The 22980-nt window shown below is 31.6% G+C and overlaps 3 protein-coding genes and 1 non-coding gene across 4 annotated transcripts; all 4 read left to right on the top strand.

The window, feature by feature from the left end:
• Positions 1-1430: 1430 nt before the first annotated feature.
• LOC109802771 (MLO protein homolog 1) lies at positions 1431-6724 on the top strand. The gene is made up of 14 exons (XM_029272188.2): positions 1431-1817; positions 1903-1960; positions 2049-2272; positions 2385-2501; positions 3995-4055; positions 4536-4621; positions 4720-4794; positions 4873-4961; positions 5039-5088; positions 5175-5215; positions 5292-5465; positions 5555-5590; positions 5674-5802; positions 5903-6724. Exons 1-14 carry the CDS (start codon positions 1692-1694, stop codon positions 6260-6262), a joined length of 1626 nt encoding a protein of 541 aa, XP_029128021.1. The 5' UTR covers positions 1431-1691; the 3' UTR covers positions 6263-6724.
• A 4184-nt stretch (positions 6725-10908) lies between these two features.
• On the top strand, positions 10909-16490 carry LOC109802993 (DHHC-type zinc finger family protein). Its single transcript, XM_020364439.3, has 10 exons — positions 10909-11137; positions 11712-11825; positions 11920-12040; positions 12747-12934; positions 13420-13488; positions 13928-13999; positions 14136-14264; positions 14758-14838; positions 14902-15108; positions 15249-16490. The coding sequence occupies exons 1-10, from the start codon at positions 11093-11095 to the stop codon at positions 16155-16157; spliced, it is 1935 nt and encodes a 644-aa protein (XP_020220028.1). The 5' UTR covers positions 10909-11092; the 3' UTR covers positions 16158-16490.
• A 1216-nt stretch (positions 16491-17706) lies between these two features.
• On the top strand, positions 17707-17778 carry TRNAD-GUC (transfer RNA aspartic acid (anticodon GUC)). The gene has a single exon. It is a non-coding gene; the product is annotated as a tRNA-Asp (tRNA).
• A 153-nt stretch (positions 17779-17931) lies between these two features.
• LOC109802913 (MLO-like protein 9) lies at positions 17932-22254 on the top strand. Its single transcript, XM_020364327.3, has 15 exons — positions 17932-18285; positions 18392-18449; positions 18550-18812; positions 19109-19225; positions 19305-19362; positions 19447-19535; positions 19965-20039; positions 20126-20214; positions 20351-20400; positions 20484-20524; positions 20794-20967; positions 21063-21098; positions 21191-21258; positions 21532-21592; positions 21700-22254. Exons 1-15 carry the CDS (start codon positions 18157-18159, stop codon positions 21967-21969), a joined length of 1578 nt encoding a protein of 525 aa, XP_020219916.1. The 5' UTR covers positions 17932-18156; the 3' UTR covers positions 21970-22254.
• The last annotated feature ends 726 nt before the right edge of the window (positions 22255-22980 follow it).

Below are 22980 nucleotides of genomic sequence, written 5' to 3'. Positions count from 1 at the left end.
CTCTTACTAATGATGTCTTGGAGAAGAATTAGAGTGATTCTTCAAGTTAAAAGAAGGAATGGTGATCTTTTGCTCAAAAGCCTATATATTTAAAACCTCTCTCTAAAAATCTTAAGTAGTTATTTTCTCTTGTTTGGTTTATAACAGATGTAAGAAATTTTAAAGATCAAATTCTTTTTGTATTATTGTAATTAATTTTTAATTTAAAAATATAAAAATATTTTATATATTATATTAAAAATGTATAAAATTTGCTTTATTTCCTCTAAATCCTCTTAATACTAAAGGAGAGATAAAGTAAAATTAGAAGATGAGGGCCGGGTTTTGTCTCTCTCCATTTTTATTCTCCTTTAAAAATTAAATTAAATAAGAAAAATTTATGAAAATATTATCTCTTTTCTCTTCGGACTAAACACTATTTTAAAGTAGAGACATTTGATTAAAAAAAAAGTAAAAAGTTATAATGAATGGATGATTCATTGGATATCGTTGGCTGTTGTGGCCTTGTGGAGTGGGGCATTGAATGGAGCCCTGTGAACTCTGACGAAAATTGATGCATAGCTGTAATGAGAAATGGGAATGGCCAAGATTTTGCAGCTTTTTAGTGAGTGTGAAATGACTTTAGTTTTCATTGGATTTGGTTTGAGATGTTGACACCTAAAAAAAGAAACTCGAGATGCCGTCGACATTGTCAATGCATAGCTCAATTTTTTCCTCCTCCTCCGGCTTTTTAAACATTAACCAAGTAGTCTTGAATTAGTCAAATTCAACAAACCAAGAGAACCTCTCTTTTGAGGATTCTTGAATTAGTCAAATTGAACAAAACAAGTCACAATCTCAACTTTTATTTTTAATCAAGTACATATATATATATGCTTTATAGTATTTTTCAAAAACTAATATCTAATTTTCAAAATAAATTGATCGATGATATATATGTAATAATTATCAATTTTAATAAAGCTTGTGATGATAATTGGTAGAGTTTGAATTGTTTTCGAAATTTATTTTTGTACGTCCTCATCCTAATTATAAAACATAACAAACAAAATGATAACTGAATTAAATTAAGTGTAATCCAACATTAAAATATACTCTTGGCTGCGGTATCTCCTAGGATCCCACTCGTCTTAAGTTTATGCCATCATCATCAACCATCAAGAATATTTCATCACTGAGAACCGATGGATGAATAAGACTCCACGCATAATAGTACAAACAAGTGAATAACAAGACCTGCTGCGAACTAAATGAATAATTAATTGAATCACCAGAACCTTTCCTCAGCTATGAATGATAATTAATTCAAACTATATATTATATTATATTACACACATGTTGTTCGGATAAATAATATATATTAACTTTTAAACCCTAATTCAAAAAATGATGATTATAAAACAACACAAACTTATTCGTGTAAATGTAAATCTTCCAAAGGCCGGCTTTAACATTAATGTTATATTTTAATGTTTATATGTTAATAATGTCTTATTTTCTAAAGTATATGTGGTTCTCTCACAACAATAATAATAACTATGATTTCGACGGATAAACCTGGAAGCATATGACAAAACATCATTCTCTAGATATATACTAATATATATAGCATCCTTAACTAACACATATATATAAACTAAGGTCAAGGAGGTTAGCAAGAGAAATTGGTTGTTTGAGAGAAGAGAGTACATATGGCTGTTGCAGCTTCTGGAGAAAGAAGCTTGCAGGCAACACCCACATGGGCAGTAGCTGTTGTTTGTTCAGTTTTTGTCATTATCTCTGTCATAATTGAACATGGAATCCATTCACTTGGAAAGGTACGTGCATGCATGTTTATTTTAATTAGTTTTTAGCGTATACTCTAAATTGGTACTTTGGAAATTAATTAATTTATGGCCACAGTGGTTTCAAAAACGACATAAGAAGGCCATGAATGAAGCGTTGGAGAAAATCAAAGCGGGTAAGTAAAATTAGAATGAGGCGAATTGATGTTACTAGCTAGGATTCAATACACATTAATTAGTGATTTTGTTTTGTTTTGTTTGCAGAATTAATGTTGCTAGGATTCATATCCCTATTACTTACGTTTGGTACAAAGTATGTTGCAAAGATATGCATTCCTGAATCATTTGGTGACACCATGCTGCCATGCAAGAAGGTGAAACCAGATGATGACTCAAATGGCAGAAGGAGACTACTTTCTTTGGACGAGAGCGTGGAATGGCGTCGAGTTTTAGAAGCTGCGTCTGGTGGTGGTGACTCTTGCTCACAAGTGAGAAATTAACATAAATAATAAATATATGATTATATATGTTCTCGTACCCCTTTTTATTATTCAGTTATTAAATGCTAATAATTAATTAAATGGTGTATTTTTTGAGCAGGGTAAAGTGCCTTTGATATCTCAGTCAGGGGTGCATCAGTTACATATATTTATATTCGTGCTGGCTGTTTTTCACATTTTTTACAGCGTCATGACTATGGTGCTAGCCCGAGCAAAAGTAAGTTTATTTTTTCAAATAACCCACGTCAAAACCACTAATTATAAATTAAAGGATGAAATCATATTACAAATTATTAATATCACTTGTCTTTGTTTCTTGATATGCATGAATACGAATTAATACCAGGGCCGGCCAAACTATAAGTCCTCTCACTTTTGACTCAACAATATTTTTACTTCTTTATATGCTTTAATTTAAGAATTTTAAAACATTAACGATGAGTTATATAAATAATATTGATATTAAGAAACGTAAATCCAAAATAGATTTCTATATTTTGCATATATTGCTTTTCAAAATACTCAATTCAGATGCAATATATTGAGTCGAGAACACCAATCCGGATATATATACATTGCGAAATACTCGATTAGAAATATATAAATTGAGTTTTTCGAAACAGTTATTTAAGGACAGTTTGCGTATTATATATAAAGTTAATCAACTAACACTCTCACTGACAACAAGTTATATCTTTTAATTATATCATGTCATAATTAAAAATAAATATATTTATAGTGACATGACATAATTAAAAGATATAATTAGTTGTGTAAAAAATTTAACATTGTGATTAACTTTTATATATATAAAATCTGGATGCAATTACGCAAATTGTCGAATTAGAGTAATTGCCCGCATTGCATCCATAATCTTTGGGCCTAATTAGAGCTCAGATTTGTGGCCCGCTCTGGGTCATAATGAGTCTGTGGGCTTATACCGGAAGGAAAAATAAAAGTTTTTTTATATTTTTTTTTATATACATCTCTATTAATTTATAATAGATCTTTTTTACTTATTTATTTTTTTTAAAAAAATTGTTTTAAAAAAATATTTGTAGAAAATGTACTTTTTAGAAGTGTATTGTTTTTTTTTCTTTTAAAAAGTAGGTTTTAGAAATTTTTTTTACTTTCTGTTCAAGAACAAAAAACACAATTTCAAAATAGTAATAATAAAAAAAATGTAGTGTTTCTAATTAATAATTCATTGAAATATTATTTCTTTAGAAATGATGTCTTCATAAAATTCTCAACTTTAAATTTAATGCATGTAATATTGAAGATAAAGAAGAAAAAAAATTGAAGTTTAAAAATTATTGAAATTAAGAGTACAAACAAAATAGTGCTTACAAAATAATAAAGACGAGTCGGTTGATATCTTGATTGTTGGAGAGAAAAAATCAAGAAATAAAAAGTAACAAATAATGAAGATTATTAGAGAGGGATATGGTAGCGGAAGAAAAAAAAAAGTGAAAGCTACACAATTGTTTCCAAAATCATTTATTTATTTAGTTTTTTTAAAATAATATTTGATTAGCAAAAATCACATTTCACAAATACAAATTAATTATTAATTATCAATTTAAAAATACTATGTATATTATGTTTATAGAAAAAAATTATTATTATTATTTTACAAAAAATAAATAGTGACCCAAATCGCCTAGACCCGCGAATAATAATAATTAAGAGAATGACATTCTTTTGCAGATGAAGAAATGGAAGGCTTGGGAAGCGGAAACAACCTCCCTGGAGTATCAATTTACAAATGGTAATTCTTATTGTATTTTGTAAGACGGTTTATAGTAAACATATATATATATATATTCTTACCGGAGATCGGTTAAGGAGGACGATCTGTTAGGTAAGATTGATGAGTCTCATACGTCGGCTGCTCCGAAGTGGGGGTAGTATCTGCAAAAAAGATTTTGATGCTAAACTTAGTCTTTGATGTAGTCGTCTCATAATATAGTGCATGTACTTTGACGTGAATTAGGATTTTCCACTTATGCAAGGATATTGGGACCTGAGGTTGGTCTTAGCCAGATGTGTAGTGGGTCTCTGCTTTGGCCGACGTCATGTGACGTATATCTGATGTCATTTAGCGTTTTAGTGCCGAGCTCAAACTCGGCTTCGCGATACGGATAGTACAATATATATATATATATATATATATATATATATATATATATATATATATATATAACATAAAATGGACCTCTATGTTATAGTATTTTCATTATTATGGCAGATCCTGCAAGGTTCAGGTTTGCGCATCAAACATCATTCGTTAGGCGTCACTCTGGTTGGTCTAGGATGCCAGGAATTCGATGGATAGTGAGTTTCATTTCATCCATTCTTCCACATCAACAAAAATAAAATAGTTCTATTTATACAATACAATTAATAAACCTTTAATTTGCATGTTTTTGTAGGTGGCATTCTTTAGGCAATTCTTTGCGTCTGTGACTAAAGTGGATTACATGACTATGCGGCACGGATTTATTAACGTGGGTGCCTAAGCTTACATGTATGCATAAATGCTACTGTTTTTAATTAATTCAATTTGTCAAATTTATCACATGCAGGCACATTTTGCTCCCAATACCAAATTTGACTTCCAAAAATACATTAAAAGATCCATGGAAGACGACTTCAAAGTGGTTGTAGGCATAAGGTAGTCACGAACGCATTAATCTTCAAGTGTTTTTCGTTTTCTGTTTTCATTTTACTGTATTAGTTTCTGTTTTGCAGTATTCCGCTATGGGCTTTTGCAATCATCTTTCTGCTTGTCAACGTTTACAGTAACTCTCTCTTAACTATCCAACTCACACACGCAATGTTGTCATTCAAGTGTTTGGTTTAATTACTTTTAACTTTACTTCTGCAGAATGGTACACGCTCACTTGGCTATCATTAGCGCCGCTAGTGGTAATTAAGAAAACTCGTAATTGAAAAGTTGTTGATTATTATTAACATGAAAGTTAACAACTTCATTGCTTTGCAGATACTTTTATTGGTGGGCATGAAGCTGGAACTTATAATCATGGAAATGGCCCAAGAAATCCAAGATCGAACCACAATTGTTAGAGGAGTACCTGTTGTAGAGCCAAACAATAAGTACTTTTGGTTTAACAAGCCTCAGTGGATTATCTTCTTAATCCATTTTACCTTATTCGAGGTGATAATTTCAATTCGTGTCTAATCTATACATAAATATTTTTCAGTCCAGTTTCATTCTAAATTATTTATTTATTTGTACCTTTGCAGAACGCCTTCCAAATAGCCTTTTTCTTGTGGACATGGGTAAGCATTTTGAGAAATTTCAAGTTTTGGGGTTTCAATTTCAAATATAGGGTATTCATTCATTGTTTTCTAATGATGTGCAGTATGAGTTTAAGATCACATCTTGCTTCCATGAAAACTTGCCATTAATACTAACAAGGGTTGTCCTTGGGATAGCCTTGCAAATTGTATGCAGTTACATAACATTTCCTCTCTATTCCCTAGTAACACAGGTGAACAATTTGAAACTAAGCATATATATATTATTATAGAATAAAAGTAGTAAAGTTATTAGGGTTGTAGAGTCTGACCAAGATGTTAAGAAACTTGTAGATGGGGTCTCACATGAAGAAAGCAATATTTGAGGAGCAAACAGCAAAGGCACTTAAGAAATGGCAAAAGACAGCAAAGGATAAGAGGAAGTTAAGGAAAGCAGGGATAGAAATAGCTTCAGGAGAAACAACACCAAGCCACGGGACATCACCACTGCATTTGCTTCACAAGTCAAAGCCAAGCCACAGCCACATAGAAATGGACAGTGTTCTCTATTCTCCACGATCGTACCAATCTGATACTGACTTGTCTGAGACAGAGGGATCCTCACACCAACAAAATGAAATAACACAAACACATCAACCTCCAAGGAATAATGGACTAACTCATGATATCGATTTTTCATTTGAGAAGCTTTAATTGAGAATTAATTAATGGTTTGTGCTCAAAATAATAGCATAGCAGTATAGCTTTCCATAAGAGTCTTGGCCTGCCCAACCTTCCCCCAAGCTAATATTCAAAGAGTTAATTACTTATACACCGTTAATGTAATTTTTTTTTACACTGATAACCAATTATATCTTTTAATTGTGTCATGTCACTGTTAAAGGTAAATGTGTTTTTATAGTAACATGGCATAATTAAAAGATATAATTAGTTGCCGGTGTAAAAAAAACTTTACACTAACATTATATAGGTTATTAACTCATATTTAAATACCGGTGTAGCTAGGTTTTTTTTTTTTTTTTTCTCGTGCACATTCTTTTAAGACATTGTTAAAATAATAATAGTTATAAGCCAAGCGAGGTTTACATAATAATTAGGATACTTATGGTGTTATGTACGGATATTATGTTTATAATTGATAACATTTTTATGTTATTATGATTTTTAATATATTTATCTATTATTAATATATGTTAATATATTTATAAGTGAATTTTGAGTTTGTTTACGATATATTTTTTTATTAATTTTTAAATTATTATTTTTATTCTATGAAATAAACAAATTTGGTTTTAATCCATAATCTTTAATTTGGAAATGAATTACTAGTTATAACCGAAAATGCTACTTAGTCCTAAATGTATTGGTTTGGTGGAAGATAATTACATGTTCTAGTTATATCAAAATAATAAAGTATAATTAGTCGTACAATGATACAACAAAACTTGACTTTATGATTATAGATAATTTTTAATGCCTTTTTTCCATTTTGATCATATAACTTATATCTTGTATGTGACAATCTTATTATTTTTTTCAAAAATTGATGCTAATTGGAAAAAATTGTCACTAAATATAATTTTAGTATTGATTTTGAGTTGATATTATATGAACAAAATTATTTGAAACTATTTTTTTTAACATTTTTATCTATTGAAACTTAGTAATTTTGGTTTAACAAACATTAATATGAAAACTAAGAAATTAAATAAGATGGACCCTAATATTTGATTTCACTTATTCTATATTAAGTTAATTAAAATTAACATTATTAATGCCAACTATAAGTTGATGCTATAATAGCCGCAAAATATTAGTGTTGACTAAGTACCTAGTTTTTTGTTGGCAAACAAATTACAAATATACATAATCTATAATCTATATTTGCTCTTTTAGAAAAACTATTAACTTAACCCCTTAACTTAGCTAAAAAGAGTTTGTAAACGTCTATAGTCCCTTAAGTTTTGCGACCTTGCAAATAAGACAATGAATATTTAATTTTAAAATATGATAAATTCAAAGAATATAAAATCATATAAAATATTTATATATAAGTCAATACATATTAGATCCAATGTTGCCAATTATGTGCGACGTGTATTGTGTATTGAATCGTCTTTGACCGAAGCCTAAATGATCATTTTGTTTTGAATTTAAAACTTTTTAAAGCCAAATTATCTCAACAAACAATAAGATCATGAAAATTTTGTTTTTTATCCATTAATTTGCACTTTCTTTTCGATCTTGTGACCTCTAACAATTTTCTTAAATATTTTACACTAAATTTAATCCCTTTATATGAATTTGAGTATTTATAGAGATTAATCATTAATTCTTATTCTGAAATTATCTCAATTATATATATAACTATTTTTCTCTTTTAAAAAATGGAAACTTGTACATAACTTTAAATATATATTTTTTTGTTTGACAACTTTTTAAGGAAAATTGATCTGCCAAACAGCAAAAGCATTAAATAATCCAATTGCGGTTGGTAAGTCAAATCGGTATGCTTTTCTCTTTCTGTTGTCTATAGACGAAAGATGTTTTCGGCATATTATTAGGCGTTGCTACCAAGTTTCAGCAACTCACGGTATTGCTTTTGTCACTATCATATGAAAGTGACATCGGAAGCAATGCCTCTTAACAAAAAAATGATTAGTTAGAAGATTCCAAATCATTATGTTCTAAGTAGGACGGCACATTAAATAATTATTTATTCATTAAGAATTTTAGATAATAAAAAATTCCATTGCTTCAGGTTGATAATAAATAAAGTTATTATACTATAGCATTAGAAGAAAGCTAGTCATCAAAGTATTTCACTAATTACGTAAAGAAAATTTTTATGGTTTATTTTTAAATTATATTAAATTAAAGTTATCATCGAATTGAATTAGTAATTAATATGTCCCTCTTTTGACTTCATTAAAAAAATAAAATTTATACTATCATATAACTATAAATTATTATATAATAACATTATTAAATTTTATAATATCTATTTGAAAACCTTTACACTAATAACACACAAAAATTAAACTCCAAAAACATCACTTCTTAACCATCATATGATCCATACAAGAACAATCTCATCGAGACAAAATGCAACATTAGGTGGAAACGTAACAATCACATTCAAATAGGGATTTTCTCCAAGTCAAAGTTTATTTCATGGAATATTGATATATTATTATATCACCCCGTCTCTAACCGACATGTATATACGTGACACCTAACACGTATAATTTATGGCCATATAAACATTATTTAAGAGAGTTGATGTAAAGGTTTTTATCTATCCATTACACAGAAGTGATATAATTTTTTCAAGGAACTGTTTTGATTTTTATTTTTGTATGAATCTTTTGTCTTGTTTTATTTTATCAAAATATTTAAATATTTATCTTTTTTTTAAGTACCTGAATTTCACTAAGTGTATAACAATTTTTTTAGTTAATTTATAATTTTTTTTATCATTCATGATGAATAATTATGAATCATCACTTTTTTTCACAAAATTACTATACAAAAGATATAGAGGTATTAAGTGTCTTAATTCTACTAATAGCAACATAATATAAAAAGTGTTCAATAAAAAAGTTTATTTTTTTTGGGAAAATATTTTTGTAAACTATTTTTACTGTTATCATTTATTGATATAAATGATCTAAGATCTAATTCAAACTTACATTTCCTATAATGTGAGTTCAACATTCATGTGACCAATAAAATCTTATTTTGGTGGGACATATTCAAGAAAATTCTCTGGTGTCAGATGGGGTACTACTACACTTTGACTAACCACTAAACGAATAATGATGTTTGATTTGAGAATTCTTAACATGCATGTCTTTTACTCTTTGTCCAGTAGTCATGGAATATTATTCCATGTCTACCATTTCAACACATGAAAAAACATTTATAACTAAGCAATATAGTTTGACAACTACTAATTAAGTATCCTTGTAAGAAAGTTTTTAATTTTGTAAAATCCCAATAATTTTTTTTCTTTATTACCATGTGTATCATGTTAGATATAATCTGACTTGGATCCGTTAAGATGATATAAGAGGATGATGAATAGTAGAATATCAGATCTATTGCACAAGTTGGGTTAAAATCAACTTGATCACTTAACCAAATCGATCAAAGATAGAATATGAGATAAATAGTATTAAATCGACCTCTATTACTTAGTATGTGTTTTATTAACCATGTCTAAGGAAAGTTAGAATTAATTCGACCTTACAAAATTTGAACCAAATTTAATATTGAATAATCAAAGTAATATGCTAATATATGATACTTAAATTATCTTATCAAATTTTGAAACTCTCAAGGTTCATATACCCATAAAAAATTAGCTATAAAAACCCTAATCCTAGAATAAGAGAAGATAAAAATATACTTTTGAATGCTTTGAGTTTAATTGAATAACTAGACTAATCCAAACACATTCTCCCAACTGAAACACCAATATTATTCCTTCGAACATAGAGATTTACCTCCTTCATATGTTTGAAAGACACCAAAGAAATCTTAATGATATTTTATCTCATATTTATCCGCAAGATAAAACATGTAGTCTCCCATGCCAAATTAGTGTATCTTTTTAATAAATCATTTAAATTATTTTATATTTTATGTAGGTATTTTCATGTGCCCATATACTAAAAGTATTTTTCGATCAAATACACCAACAATATAAAATCTAACATGTAGTTGCACCGGCTAAACTTAAACTTGGTCTTCTTAAATTAAAAAAAAAATTAGATTTAAATTTTGTGGATAAAAAATAAATTGGAAAGGGAGATTTAACTAAAGATAGTCAACTAAATTTTTGAGTAGAGATTAATTATTAATATAATAATAGATATTTTATACCAATAATAAAATAATTTTAAAAACAGTAATATAAAAAAATATACCATGTTTGGTGGATTTTTTTTTTTAATTTTCAATAAACTATTTTAAAAGTTATAACTAACATAATTTATGATCGATTAATAATAAAAAGCAAACAATTTATATTTTTTCAATTTATTTTTATAGGGTCTTTTATAATTAGTGCTCATAAAATACTGGTTAAAAATTGATATGTAATTTTTTATTAAAAACTATATTAAAGTTATATAAAAGAATGTGCTATTATATTTTTAATAAAAAAAAAAAAACTTTGATTCCAATATGTTGCAATTTTGTTTGGAGCAAGTTGTGTAAGGAAGAAGGAGTAGGAGTGAAGCGAAACAGTGAAATGAATAGGGTCCACCTTGAAAGTTGAAAGCAGTGAGTATATAATATGATAGATTACTCCAACTAACGATAATAAATATAATAATATTAATCTATAAGAATAGTGGGAGAGTGAGTGAGTGAGAGTCTTGTTTCTCCCTCTCTCTTCCTTGAATTTGACTTGGCAAACCCTAGCCTAAGAATTCAGAATCAGTCTTCACTTTGATGCTCCTTCTGTGCGGAAATGCTTCCGATTTGGTAGTCCCTTAGAGAGGTTTTCATTCCGTCATGGCTAGGCGTCATGGATGGGAACTCCCCTTTCACACTTTTCAGGTCGCTACTCTTTCAATGCTTTTTGTTTCTTCTCATTTTCCACCTTCTTCTACCTTTTGACTTTCGCCTTTACCCTCTTTCCCGTTTAATCCTACTGCATTGTTCTCCTCTACGTCTTTTCGCCGCTAATTTTCCTATTTTTGCCTCTCACTTTCTTCCATGTTCTAATTTTATGCCGAATCTCATGCGCTTTGTCGTATATGCTGTGTCCGCGCCTTTTCCCTCTCTCACTTTCTGACGGTTTCTGTTTTTCGACTCCAATATCCATTTGCCAAACATCTTTTTTTTTTCTTTTTTTTTTGTCAGTACTGAAACCACATCAATTACTTTAACATCATTCCAGGTTATGGATTTAGTGTTTTTCGTAATATTCTCATTTGCAGAAAGATAAGTTCGAGAGTCAACGTCTAATTGGAATGGCGTTATTAAGAATTAAAATTCAACCCTTCAGCGTATTCTTTTGTAGATGTGATGAATGTTTACACAATGATGCAAACTGCCTGGTGTTATTTTGATTTCATGTTTTACAATCCAAGATTAGTGTATTCTCATTAAGCTTATGATTCATGAACAGGTCGTGGCTATAACAGTGTTTTTCTTGCTATCTATTGCATATTATGCCTTCTTTGCCCCTTTCCTTGGAAAGGATATCTATGAATATGTGGCTCTTGGTGTTTACTCTCTACTGGTAAGCAATCTTGTGTGTTTCATATGGAAGGTTATTTCTAAAAAATGGGATTCAATATTCCTTCATTGACTTGTACTTAAATGTTAAACTTCAGGCTCTCTCTGTATTCTTTCTATATGTTCGATGCACTGCCATTGATCCTGCTGACCAGGGAGTAATGCTTGATTGTGACAAGACATCCAAGAACAGATCAAAACTTGATGAAGAATTGGCAGGTTGGACTCTGAATGCTACTGGCATCTATTGATATGATTTTCGTATTTTTAAGTTTATTCTTGGGATCATATTTGTTGCAAAATAATGTTTTATAGGAATAAGGCAGATTATACATTATGTAATTATGTTAATTAGAGTAACTGTATATTCTTGCCATTATCCTTGTATTTATGTCTCTAGATATAAATATTTGTCATGTTGTGTAATTCAAACACATGGAATTCGTTCTATGAGATTGTTCTCTCTCAACTGTTGACAGTTCTCATTAATTTAGTATATATTTTTTGTTTTATTTTGTTTTATGAACAGTGCTAGACCACCAAAATTAAAGAATCACACTGAATTTAATTATACAGTAGTTACGTTGTTGGACTACGATGGTGATTGTTAATGGCTCCACACAAACCGTAAATCAGATTCAACAGATTTATTTATGACTTCTTGTAGGTTTGGTTACACTGCTCATTTAGTTTTTCACTTGTTCGATGAAATTATGAATTTATAGCTACTTTGTTTGCCATCTCCTATATGGCATATAGAACAAATTGTCTTTGTCATGAATTTATTATCTTAATTGATTTGACAATGAAACTCGTCTGGATTATATTAGGATATGATGACAACAATTGATGATTTCCCGTGCCTCTAATTGCAATTTCCAGTGTAATTTGATTGTTTATTTAAGATTTGCTTCTCCTATTTCAGAACCCAGCAAGATAGGACTAAAGGATGAAGAGATGTCTGATAGGCACAATTCAAATTGGTGCTCCAAAGTTGGATGTTTCTTCTGTAGTTTCCTTGTTAGAGAAGATTGCCGCAGTAATGAAGATATTATTCTACAGCAACAATCTGGAGAAGAGGATGCTTTATTCTGCACTTTGTGCAATGCTGAGGTTGGCACAAGCTTTCTGAAAAATCTTATTTTATTTTTCATTACTGCTTCAAATAAAGCCAAAAGGAGAAAAACAAGTGATGAAAGGAAAATAGAGAGAGAAATATAATTTATACGGTTTCATAAATCACAATGCAGTTTGATTCTAAGTAAACAAATCCAAATTTTGATTTTCAAAACTGCCATGATTATAGGCAGAACAGAAAAAGTTCTGTTATAGAGACCCCTTTTTTGATGCTTCATGTTTTTCAAGAATAAATATAACCCCTTTCAATAAATAGTAGGTCAGAGACTCTGATTTGAGAAAATGTTTTTGTGTTAACTTTTTGTTTATATAAATAATTATAAAATACCACCTTGATTTCACTTAGTTTCTTGTTTTTATATTTAAAAATATCTAGTTGGGGAGTTTTCTATCCTTTACTTGCCTCACCACAATATTGAAAAACCATGATGTATTTACATCTTTTTAGTTATATGTTGCAGGTGCGGAAGTTTAGTAAGCATTGTCGAAGTTGTGACAAATGTGTTGATGGATTTGATCACCATTGTCGGGTAAGTTGTGTTTTAGTCCCACACCAAGTCAGTTACTGGGTTTGTTAAATACTCAATGTTGTCTGAGGTCTAATGGTCCATTGTCATACTAATAAAAAATTGATAATTAAAAAAAGAGGCAAGGTCAACCTTTTAAATGCTCACTTTTAAACTTGTTAGCATCCCTTTCAGAATTTTTTCCCCTCCTTCCGTCCTTTGAAAGTTATTGTTTGTCTGATTGTCTCCAATGCATGATAGTTATTTGTAATACTTGCAAGTGGCAATGTAGACTGGATTATATTTATGACAATATAATTATGAAGTAGACTATAATTTGTTTATGTTTGGGACTTGAGATGTTGTGTACAGTCATGCACTTGTCTTAGCTTGCTTGGTTGTCTTCCTTCAATAATAGTTTCTTCAAAAATTCATTATCATATACTTTCTTTGTTTTCTTCAGTGGTTGAACAATTGTGTTGGAAAGAAGAATTACATCACGTTTGTGTGTCTTATGGCAGTGAGCCTAGTTTGGGTAAGTTACATAAAGATTCTCATCCTGAATCTTGTTCCTTGCCCCCACTTCCTTTTGGCCTTCTGTTTTACATAGAAAAATACTCCCAGATCATAATTTTTGTATTTTTCTTACATAATGTTCATACATGTCACAGCTTATAGTTGAATGTGGAGTTGGGATTGCAGTGCTTGTCAGATGCTTCGTTGATAAGAAAGGTACAGATAATCAGATAGCTGAAAAACTTGGAGCTGGATTCTCTCGGGTCCCATTTGCTACTATAGTGGTACAATCACTCTCTTGTTCTTTCAGATTTTTATTCTTGTTTTTATACAGGATAAACTGAAATAAACTTCACCTGACAAATGTTACTTTCCTATTGCAAGAAACGTGCATAATTGGTTTTCAATAGACTTTTTCATGTGCGTCTTCTATTGATGCTCATCAAATGTGTAACTTAAAATGCTGGATTCTGTCTACTTATGGGAGATCTTTTTCGGCTTGAAACGTCAACTTATGTATTTCAAACTCTCCATTGCATATAATAATGTTTCTTGTTACAAAACATTCGATTGAATCTGATACCAGTTGTGTTTGCCGAAAATTGTTCAAAATAAACTTCAATTAATCATCATTATCCAATCTCTGAACATCGGTAACTAGTTGAGTGGTTAATTGTTTCAAAATGATAATGTTTTTTTACCAAGAATTTCTTTCTTCCAGTTTGCACTTCAAAATGTGAATTGCAATGTTTTACATAATTTTCTATCCTTTGACAGGCCATATGCACGGCAGTTTCATTCCTTGCAACTGTACCTTTGGGAGAATTATTCTTTTTCCATATGATCCTGATACGAAAGGTATATTCATGAACTTTTACTCCTTTTGACATGTATATTCTAAGCTGTCGTTTTCTTTTACAGGGTATCACAACTTATGAGTATGTTGTTGCCATGAGAACTCTAAGTGAACCACCTGGGCCTTCAGTTGATGCGGGTGAACAGCAGAGTCTACCATCATCTCCTACGAGTTCAGCTGTCACTGCAATAAGCGGAAGAAGCTCTGTTGGAATGAGTTTGCAGTACAAAGGTGCCTGGTGTACACCCCCAAGGATCTTTATGGATCACCCGGTACTGCCTTCTCTGTAATTGCCTGAATCATATATGACGTAATAAGAACTGTCACATGAACTACTATGTTCATTCTTAGTTTCTGCAATAAATTAAGTTCTTGTTTTATGTTGATTGACTATCTGCCCTTGGATAAACAGGATGAAATTATACCACATTTGGAGCCAGGACGCCTACCCTCAACTGTTGATCCAGATGCAGTACAGCCACCTGACAAAGGCAAAAGGTTGAACCAGCGCCCTGTACGAATAAGTGCATGGAAACTTGCAAAGTTGGATTCTAATGAGGCAACTAAGGCAGCTGCTAAAGCTAGAGCATCATCATCTGTGCTTCGTCCAATTAGTTCTCGACCTCAGGCGTATGATGTCGATCACTTATCCAGTAGCAATGTGAGTGGAAGAAGCAGCCCAATTAGCAATCGAGGATTTCATAACAAATATGATACTGCAGGGACATCAAGGTTATCTCCTTCCAAGAGCTCATACGCTCATAGTCAAGCAAGCAAGGAAGATATAGATGCATCATGTCAACACAGTATGAGTAACTTTAGCAGTCCGCAAGTCTCCAACTTAACTCCTTCACCAATGCAGCAACCAAATTTAAACAGAGACCATTTCAACCCCATGTATCAACAACCCTCACGAAATCAGTCTCCTTCATCAGCTAAAGAAAGCGAAGGGAATATGAATACAGTTCACGATAATGTGCCACGAGTACCAATGAGAAGTAACACCTTAGCTGTTTCAGATAATAGAAGGTCGTCAGTGTTTTGGGATCAAGCAGCTGGGCGCTTTGTATCATCCTCATCTAGAGGTCCTGGCAGTTCCCAGATTTCTGGAACAGAGTTGTTGTACACTGGTCGTTCTATATTTTTTGGCAGTCCCGTTGTGAATGAACAACCAACTACAGGAACAAGAATTAGCAGTTCAGTACCTGGTGTACCGGATAGAGATTCTACATTAAGGGATTTTCAGCTAGGTAGATCACATAGGGGTGGCCAGCTTCCCGTGTTTGTTCCGGGTTATTCTCAGCAAAGCAAGTTCCCTTAGATTGCCTCCGATCCTTGACCATTAATTTGTTACGGAAACTATTTATTGTCCTTTTTTGATTTTTTCGAAAAATCCCTAAACAAGTTATCATGTACTTTTATTGTCCGTCTTATCACTTGTTTCCACTGTATGAGTGCATTCGCCTTCCATCTGTACAGGTACAGGCTAATGGATCACAACCCTTTTCTGTACAGCGGCTAATGGATCACAACCCCTTTCTGTACAAATATGTTGACCACTATCATTGCATTTCAAGTTTGAATTTGAACGTGGACGTTTAGCTTATTTGACTGCATAATCAAAATCAAGTGTGTAGCACACAAGTTTATTCCATTTCTGCAAGTCTATAAGCTATTTTAGAGTTTAGATACCTTATAAGCTATTTAATTAAAATATATTTGTCTATAATTTATAGAGCAAAAATGAATTTATATAAAAGTATATATAAATGTTTATTTATGTCATAATTGTTTTTAATTATTAAAACAATTAGTTTAATCAAACACTTATTAAAATTAACAGATACGTTTTTAACTTTAAATTAGTTGTTTATAACCTTTAAAGTTAAATCACTATAACCTTAGTAATGTCCTTGGTGGTACTTTAACTTTTATTAGGATTAGGATATCAGGGTTCATAGTTTAGGTTATTTTGGGTTAGGTTATTTTGAGTTTGAGTGAAAATTTAATTGGTCTGGATTATATATATATATTTTGCTTAATTTTAATCAAATTAATATAATGTTGATTGGATTTATTTGGTTTGGATCATCGTATATCCAATGATTTTTTTAAATAAGTAAATAATATTTTTTCTTGAAGTAAATAAATTTTCTAATATTAATTAAATTGATAAATTATAAAAATTAACTAAAATGATAGATTTTTGATATAGTTTTTTTTTGTTTCTTTTCTTAATTTACTTAAAGATTTCAGATGTATTACTATAATGTGTGAAAATAATACTCAATATATTGTAATACAATTTTTCTTGATTTCTTTAAGTATTTGAAAAAAAGAATAAAAAAAATATACATATTGTAACACAAATATCTTCAAAATAATCAAAATGATACATACATATAATTATTAACCAAATAAAAAAATTAAATTAATTGATTTGGTTTGGGTCGGTTTAAATTTTAAATGTGTAAATTTAATATCGAAATCAATCAATCTCAAATTTAATTGATTTGGTTCTGGTTGAATCCAAAACAAAAAATCTAAATTAATATAATTGATTCAATTTGAATTATTGGATTTGTCGAATTGATTTGATCTGATCATCATTCTTAGTTTAGGATTAGGACCAGGTATCATCATCCTTGGGAGGAAAAGAAAAATTATCCGTAATTTTATGTAGAACGCGAACATTATACACTAATTTTTGTTTTTTTTTTAATTGAAAAATTTTTAAGAAAAAAAGTGATTTCGGTTCACACTGAAAGCTTTCAAGTACAAGTGAACACACCGAACTGGGTATAAAAAGCAAGTGGTCATAGAACTTTTAAATTATTAATAAAATTAATGTGTTTGATGATAGCATCTGAGTCGTTGTAGTATAGTGGTAAGTATTTCCGCCTGTCACGCGGACGACCCGGGTTCGATCCCCGGCAACGGCGAAATGTTTGTATCCTTTTTACTTTTTTGCCTGATGTTTGCATTAATTATGCTTATTGTTATTGTCTTTGGTTCATAATCATATATTATTAAAAAACTAGAGGCGGGGAAGCTAAGTTACAAGAAAAAAACATGGACGGGACCGAAATTGGTTGATAGGGAGACAGATGTGTGTACTTCCTCTCCGTACATTTGGGATGGTTAGAATGTTGCAACATAGCAAAACAGTTCCATTTTGTCTTTGCACACGACGAGGAACAATGGTTCTCAATTTCAGATTCAACCCACACTCTAATTAAACTCTGCTTATCATTCATACGTACATAAATATAATCAATCATCACCGTCACAACTTTTTTCTTGCCAAGAATTGAACATTCATGTCGGGAGGAGGAGGCGGTGACGCCAGGCAGCTAGATCTCACGCCAACATGGGCTGTCGCTGCGGTTTGCGCAATCATCGTTATCATTTCTATACTCTTGGAAAAAATCATACACAAATTCGCTAAGGTACATATATAACAATAATGTACATTTTTTATTCATAGATTCGGACATGATGCATGATTCACGTCATCATGATTCATAATAATGTCCATGTTTTTATTGGTTCTAGATGTTTGAAGAGAAAAAAAAACATGCATTGCTAGAAGCTCTTGAGAAGATTAAGGCCGGTGAGCAGACTCATTGCGACACAATTAACAGTAATGTTTTTATTTTTTACGTCTTGTTTGTTCCCATCAATTAATAATGAATTATTCGGTTGGCATGCAGAGCTAATGATCTTGGGATTTATTTCCCTGCTCTTGACATTTGGGCAAAACTACATTTCTAAAGTGTGTATACCGGAGAGGTTTTCATACACGATGCTTCCCTGTCTTCCCGTTGAGAAGCGTGGAGGTGGTCATGGCGAACATGGAGCTGCACCGCATGAAGAGGAGGGGGGTGAGGCTGAAGCTGAAGAGCATCACCGCAGGCTTTTATCATATGAACGTAGGTTTCTAAGTGCTGAAGCTGGAGGCCACAGTTGTGAGTTGGTAATATACTCTTCCCAATTAACCTTCAACCTTTTGTGTTTGGTATGAGACCACCCAACAAGGTAATCCTGTTTGAGATGAGTACGATCATCATGAATAACAAAACTCTTCTTTTGAGTATTTATCACATTCATATTTCAGACTATTAGTTAAGCTGAAACAACTTTGTAGTTTCAAATGTAGTACACTTAAATAATTGATACTTCCACTTCTAGTAAGGTTTCAGATTGCACCACATCGGAGTAGTTGCAATGGTTCAATTGAAATACTAATGCTATTGAATGTTGGTTGTGTAGGGGCACGTGCCTCTTATATCAGTGAACGGGTTGCATCAGTTGCACATTTTTATATTTTTCTTGGCTGTTTTCCATGTGATATACAGTGCCATAACAATGACGCTTGGAAGAGCAAAGGTTGGTATTTATTCAGGCATAAAAATCTTGATTCTCGTTATATTTAGCTAAAGGTAAAAGCCTTTCTTCCTTCTGACAGATTCGTGGATGGAAGGCATGGGAACAGGACCATATCGTGGATCAAGATGCCTTGAATGGTAAAACAATAACTCATTCATAATTTGCCTCATACTTTTTTTATCATCTTCAATTTCTGAATTGGGGGTGTTATATTTGTTCAGATCCTAGAAGATTCAGGCTTACTCACGAGACATCATTTGTGAGGGATCACAACAGTTTTTGGACTAAAACACCAGTTACCTTCTATTTTGTAAGCAATTATCACTGACAACTCTCTTCCCAATATTAGATTATTAAGTGGTTACCGGAGGCATCTCAGAAGACCTCAAACCTATGTTTTTTGTGTAGAAAGTTGTATCTCCCCAGTCCCCACCTATAGAGTATTCATTCCTTAATTCTTTTGTGATACATATTGGAGCTGCATTCTTTTAAATAAAGTTTATTTGTGAAACCAATTCTTGGTATATTGAAAAGGTTGGTTCGTTTTTTTTTACTTTTAGTTTTTGGTACATATGAATAGCAACTCATGAATGAAGTCAAGATGGTTCTAATACATCTAAAGCACCAGAATACCAAGATAGATGGAGAACAAAAGTGTGATATTAACATTACAATTTATTAGTCTTTTCATGTTTTTGGTTTAATTACAGTCAATAATATTTTATTGGTCAATTTTCAGGTATGCTTCTTTCGACAATTTTTCAGATCTGTTCGTAGGGCCGACTATTTGACCATGAGACATGGTTTTGTGACTGTTAGTGGTTTTTACAATGCAACATCGGTATTATGCTTTCACAGTTTTGTCTTTTTCGTTGACTAATGTCCCCTTCATTTTTGCAGGTCCATTTAGCACCCGGAAGTAAGTTTGATTTTCAGAAATATATCAAGAGGTCATTAGAAGATGACTTTAAGGTAGTTGTAGGAATCAGGTAATCTTGACAAGTTCGCTAAGACTTTGATTTTGTGTTATAGAAATTTGGCCTTATGGAGTCATTTGTAGGATACTTTGTTCCTGAATCCTTTAATCTTTGGTTTCTTCTAATGGGTATATTTGTGCTTTGGCAGTCCAATTCTTTGGGCATCAGTGGTGTTATTCTTGCTTGTGAATGTCCATGGTTTGTCTTTCGCCAAATTATCAATTGGTTTCCTTATTTTGAACTCAATTTCTGATTGAACGTAATTGCTAACTTCTTTTCAGGATGGCATGCTTCATTCTGGGTGTCTTTTCTTCCACTATTGGTGAGTAGATATCAATTTGATCCTTGAAATGCTTTTTTTTTCCCCTCTTAAATATTCCTTAGAATAAGAAAAAACTATTAAGTAATCCTAGAAGTATGATACATCATGCTAAGTAGTCTCTTAATATTGAAGTATTAGGGACTGAGGTAATAGTTTGAGGATGAAATTGGTGGTTTATTCTGCAGATATATCTTTACTGCCAATTGTGTGAGTGTTTGTACTTGAGTTTTGATAAAAAGAGAAAAGACTGATAATTGATTAACTTAAAGGTGATTCTGGCTGTTGGAACAAAGCTTCAAGCAATTATCACTCGAATGGCACTTGACATAAAAGAAAGGCATGCTGTAGTGCAGGGGATCCCTCTTGTGCAAGTCTCTGACAAGTATTTTTGGTTTGCATGGCCTCAGTTAGTTCTTTATCTCATCCATTATGTCCTCTTTCAGGTACTCTTCATTTTATAATAATAGTTCAGTAGCATATCTGAGATCCTGAATTAATATTTGAGGAATTTCTCACAACTTGATGAATTGTTTCACAGAATGCATTTGAGCTGACGTACTTCTGGTGGACATGGGTAATTAACGGTTCATGCTTCCAATTTTCTTTTTCTCATTCACCATTGTGTATTTGATTCTAGAAACCTTAAAACACTTCCTTCTGGCACAGTATGAATTTGGTTGGGCTTCTTGCTTTTACGAGGATGATAGTCTCATGATTGTCAGAGTAGCTCTTGGGTACGTCATGTCCCTTTTGCAGTGATAATAGTTACATTTAACATAACAGTTACACAAGCAATTATTATAACTATTTAAGAATCTTTAATCCACATCATTGATTTAAGAAAAACAACTGACATATATTTATGTATCAACTTGAATTGTCAATACATGGCAAGATATATTATGACATACATAATATTGATTCACATACAAACAAGATTTCACATTATTAAAAAAAGAGGATATAAAATTTGTAATTGAAATAACATTATTCATTAAATTTTGCAGGATAGGAGCTCAAGTTGTTTGCAGCTATGTCACACTTCCACTCTATGCACTTGTAACACAGGTGCATTCACTAGCTTCTTTTCTTCATATGCTACTATTAATATTTGTGTGTTTTGGTCTCCATTTGTAATGTGAAGTTTGAAGGAGAAAAAAATGCATAAATTTCAGATGGGATCAACGATGAAGAAGTCAATATTTGATGATCAAACATCGAGGGCTCTGAAACAGTGGCATAAGAATGCTCTGAAGAAGAAAGCATCCAAGGGACGAGCGGAAACTCGAACGTTAGGTGCGAGTCCAGGAGAGTCGCCGGATGTTTCGCCACGGCCAACGACGGCCGAAGAAACAGAAATGGCTGAGCATGGCGCCACCATTGTCAGCACCGTCGATAACGAACAACAACAGTACAATAACCGCGACCTTCTAACTGGACCATGACGCTTCACACGTGTCAATCGGAACATGCAGGTTTAGGGTTATAATGTACGTAACCGAGGCTTCATGCATCATCGTATTCATGGTTAAACATAGGTCAAATAGAATTAGCAAGCTAGCTATTGCATTCCTTATTGTAGCACAGTTTAGATTAATTAAGATTAGACATTCTTGTAAGTTATTTCATGTATAACATGATCAAAAGCACGCGCACCATATTTACGTCAAATTACACACATTCATGTGTAATCCTATAGTATAAAATATGAAGCTATTCTATATAACTCGATCGCAGAAGACAAGACAGTTATTTAAAATCCACAAACACCAGAAGAATGAATGAAACGCACTGTTCAATACGGGGAAAAAAACTCGTGTTTTAAAAATATAAATAAAAGCCTATTTCTTTCATTTCATTTTTCCTTTTCCAATTCATCCTTATAAGATTTTGGAAAGAAAAAATAAATTCTAAAACCTTCCTTTAGGCTTATTTCATTTTTAATTTTTAAGGCATAATTTATCGTACAAGCATTTGAAAAGAAAATTCTGTTATGTTTATAAATTGTTTTTTTCTTAAAATTATTTTAATAAAATTTTAGAATAACTTATAAAAACAACTTATATTTTATATTGTAACATCCCGGACTTAAACTGAGATGATCTACACTAAAGAGCCTTCTTGCTTTACAGGTTCAAGGCTGTGGAACAACTGTACCGTCTCGGACTTATACTGAGATGATTTACCGATGGACAAATGCTGAGATGAAACACCTTGAGTATCGAGGGACGAGTGCTTTAGTTACCATCTATAGGTATCATTTCGGTTGCGTTCCGATATAGCTTGCTGGGGGATTTAGAGTCGAGATCTTTAGACTAGTATACACCATGACAGGCAAGGTGAGTTCTACAATGACCCTTAAATAATATCAAGAATAAAATCCCATAAATGATAATAAAATATTTAAAACGTAAAAACGGGTGGGAAGGATCACGAAACTCACGAGATCAAGAGGC

This window comes from Cajanus cajan, chromosome 4, assembly GCF_000230855.2.
Source record: "Cajanus cajan strain Asha chromosome 4, NIPB_CcT2T_4, whole genome shotgun sequence".
Lineage (NCBI taxonomy): Eukaryota > Viridiplantae > Streptophyta > Magnoliopsida > Fabales > Fabaceae > Cajanus > Cajanus cajan.
This window is presented reverse-complemented; position numbering and strand designations above follow the sequence as displayed.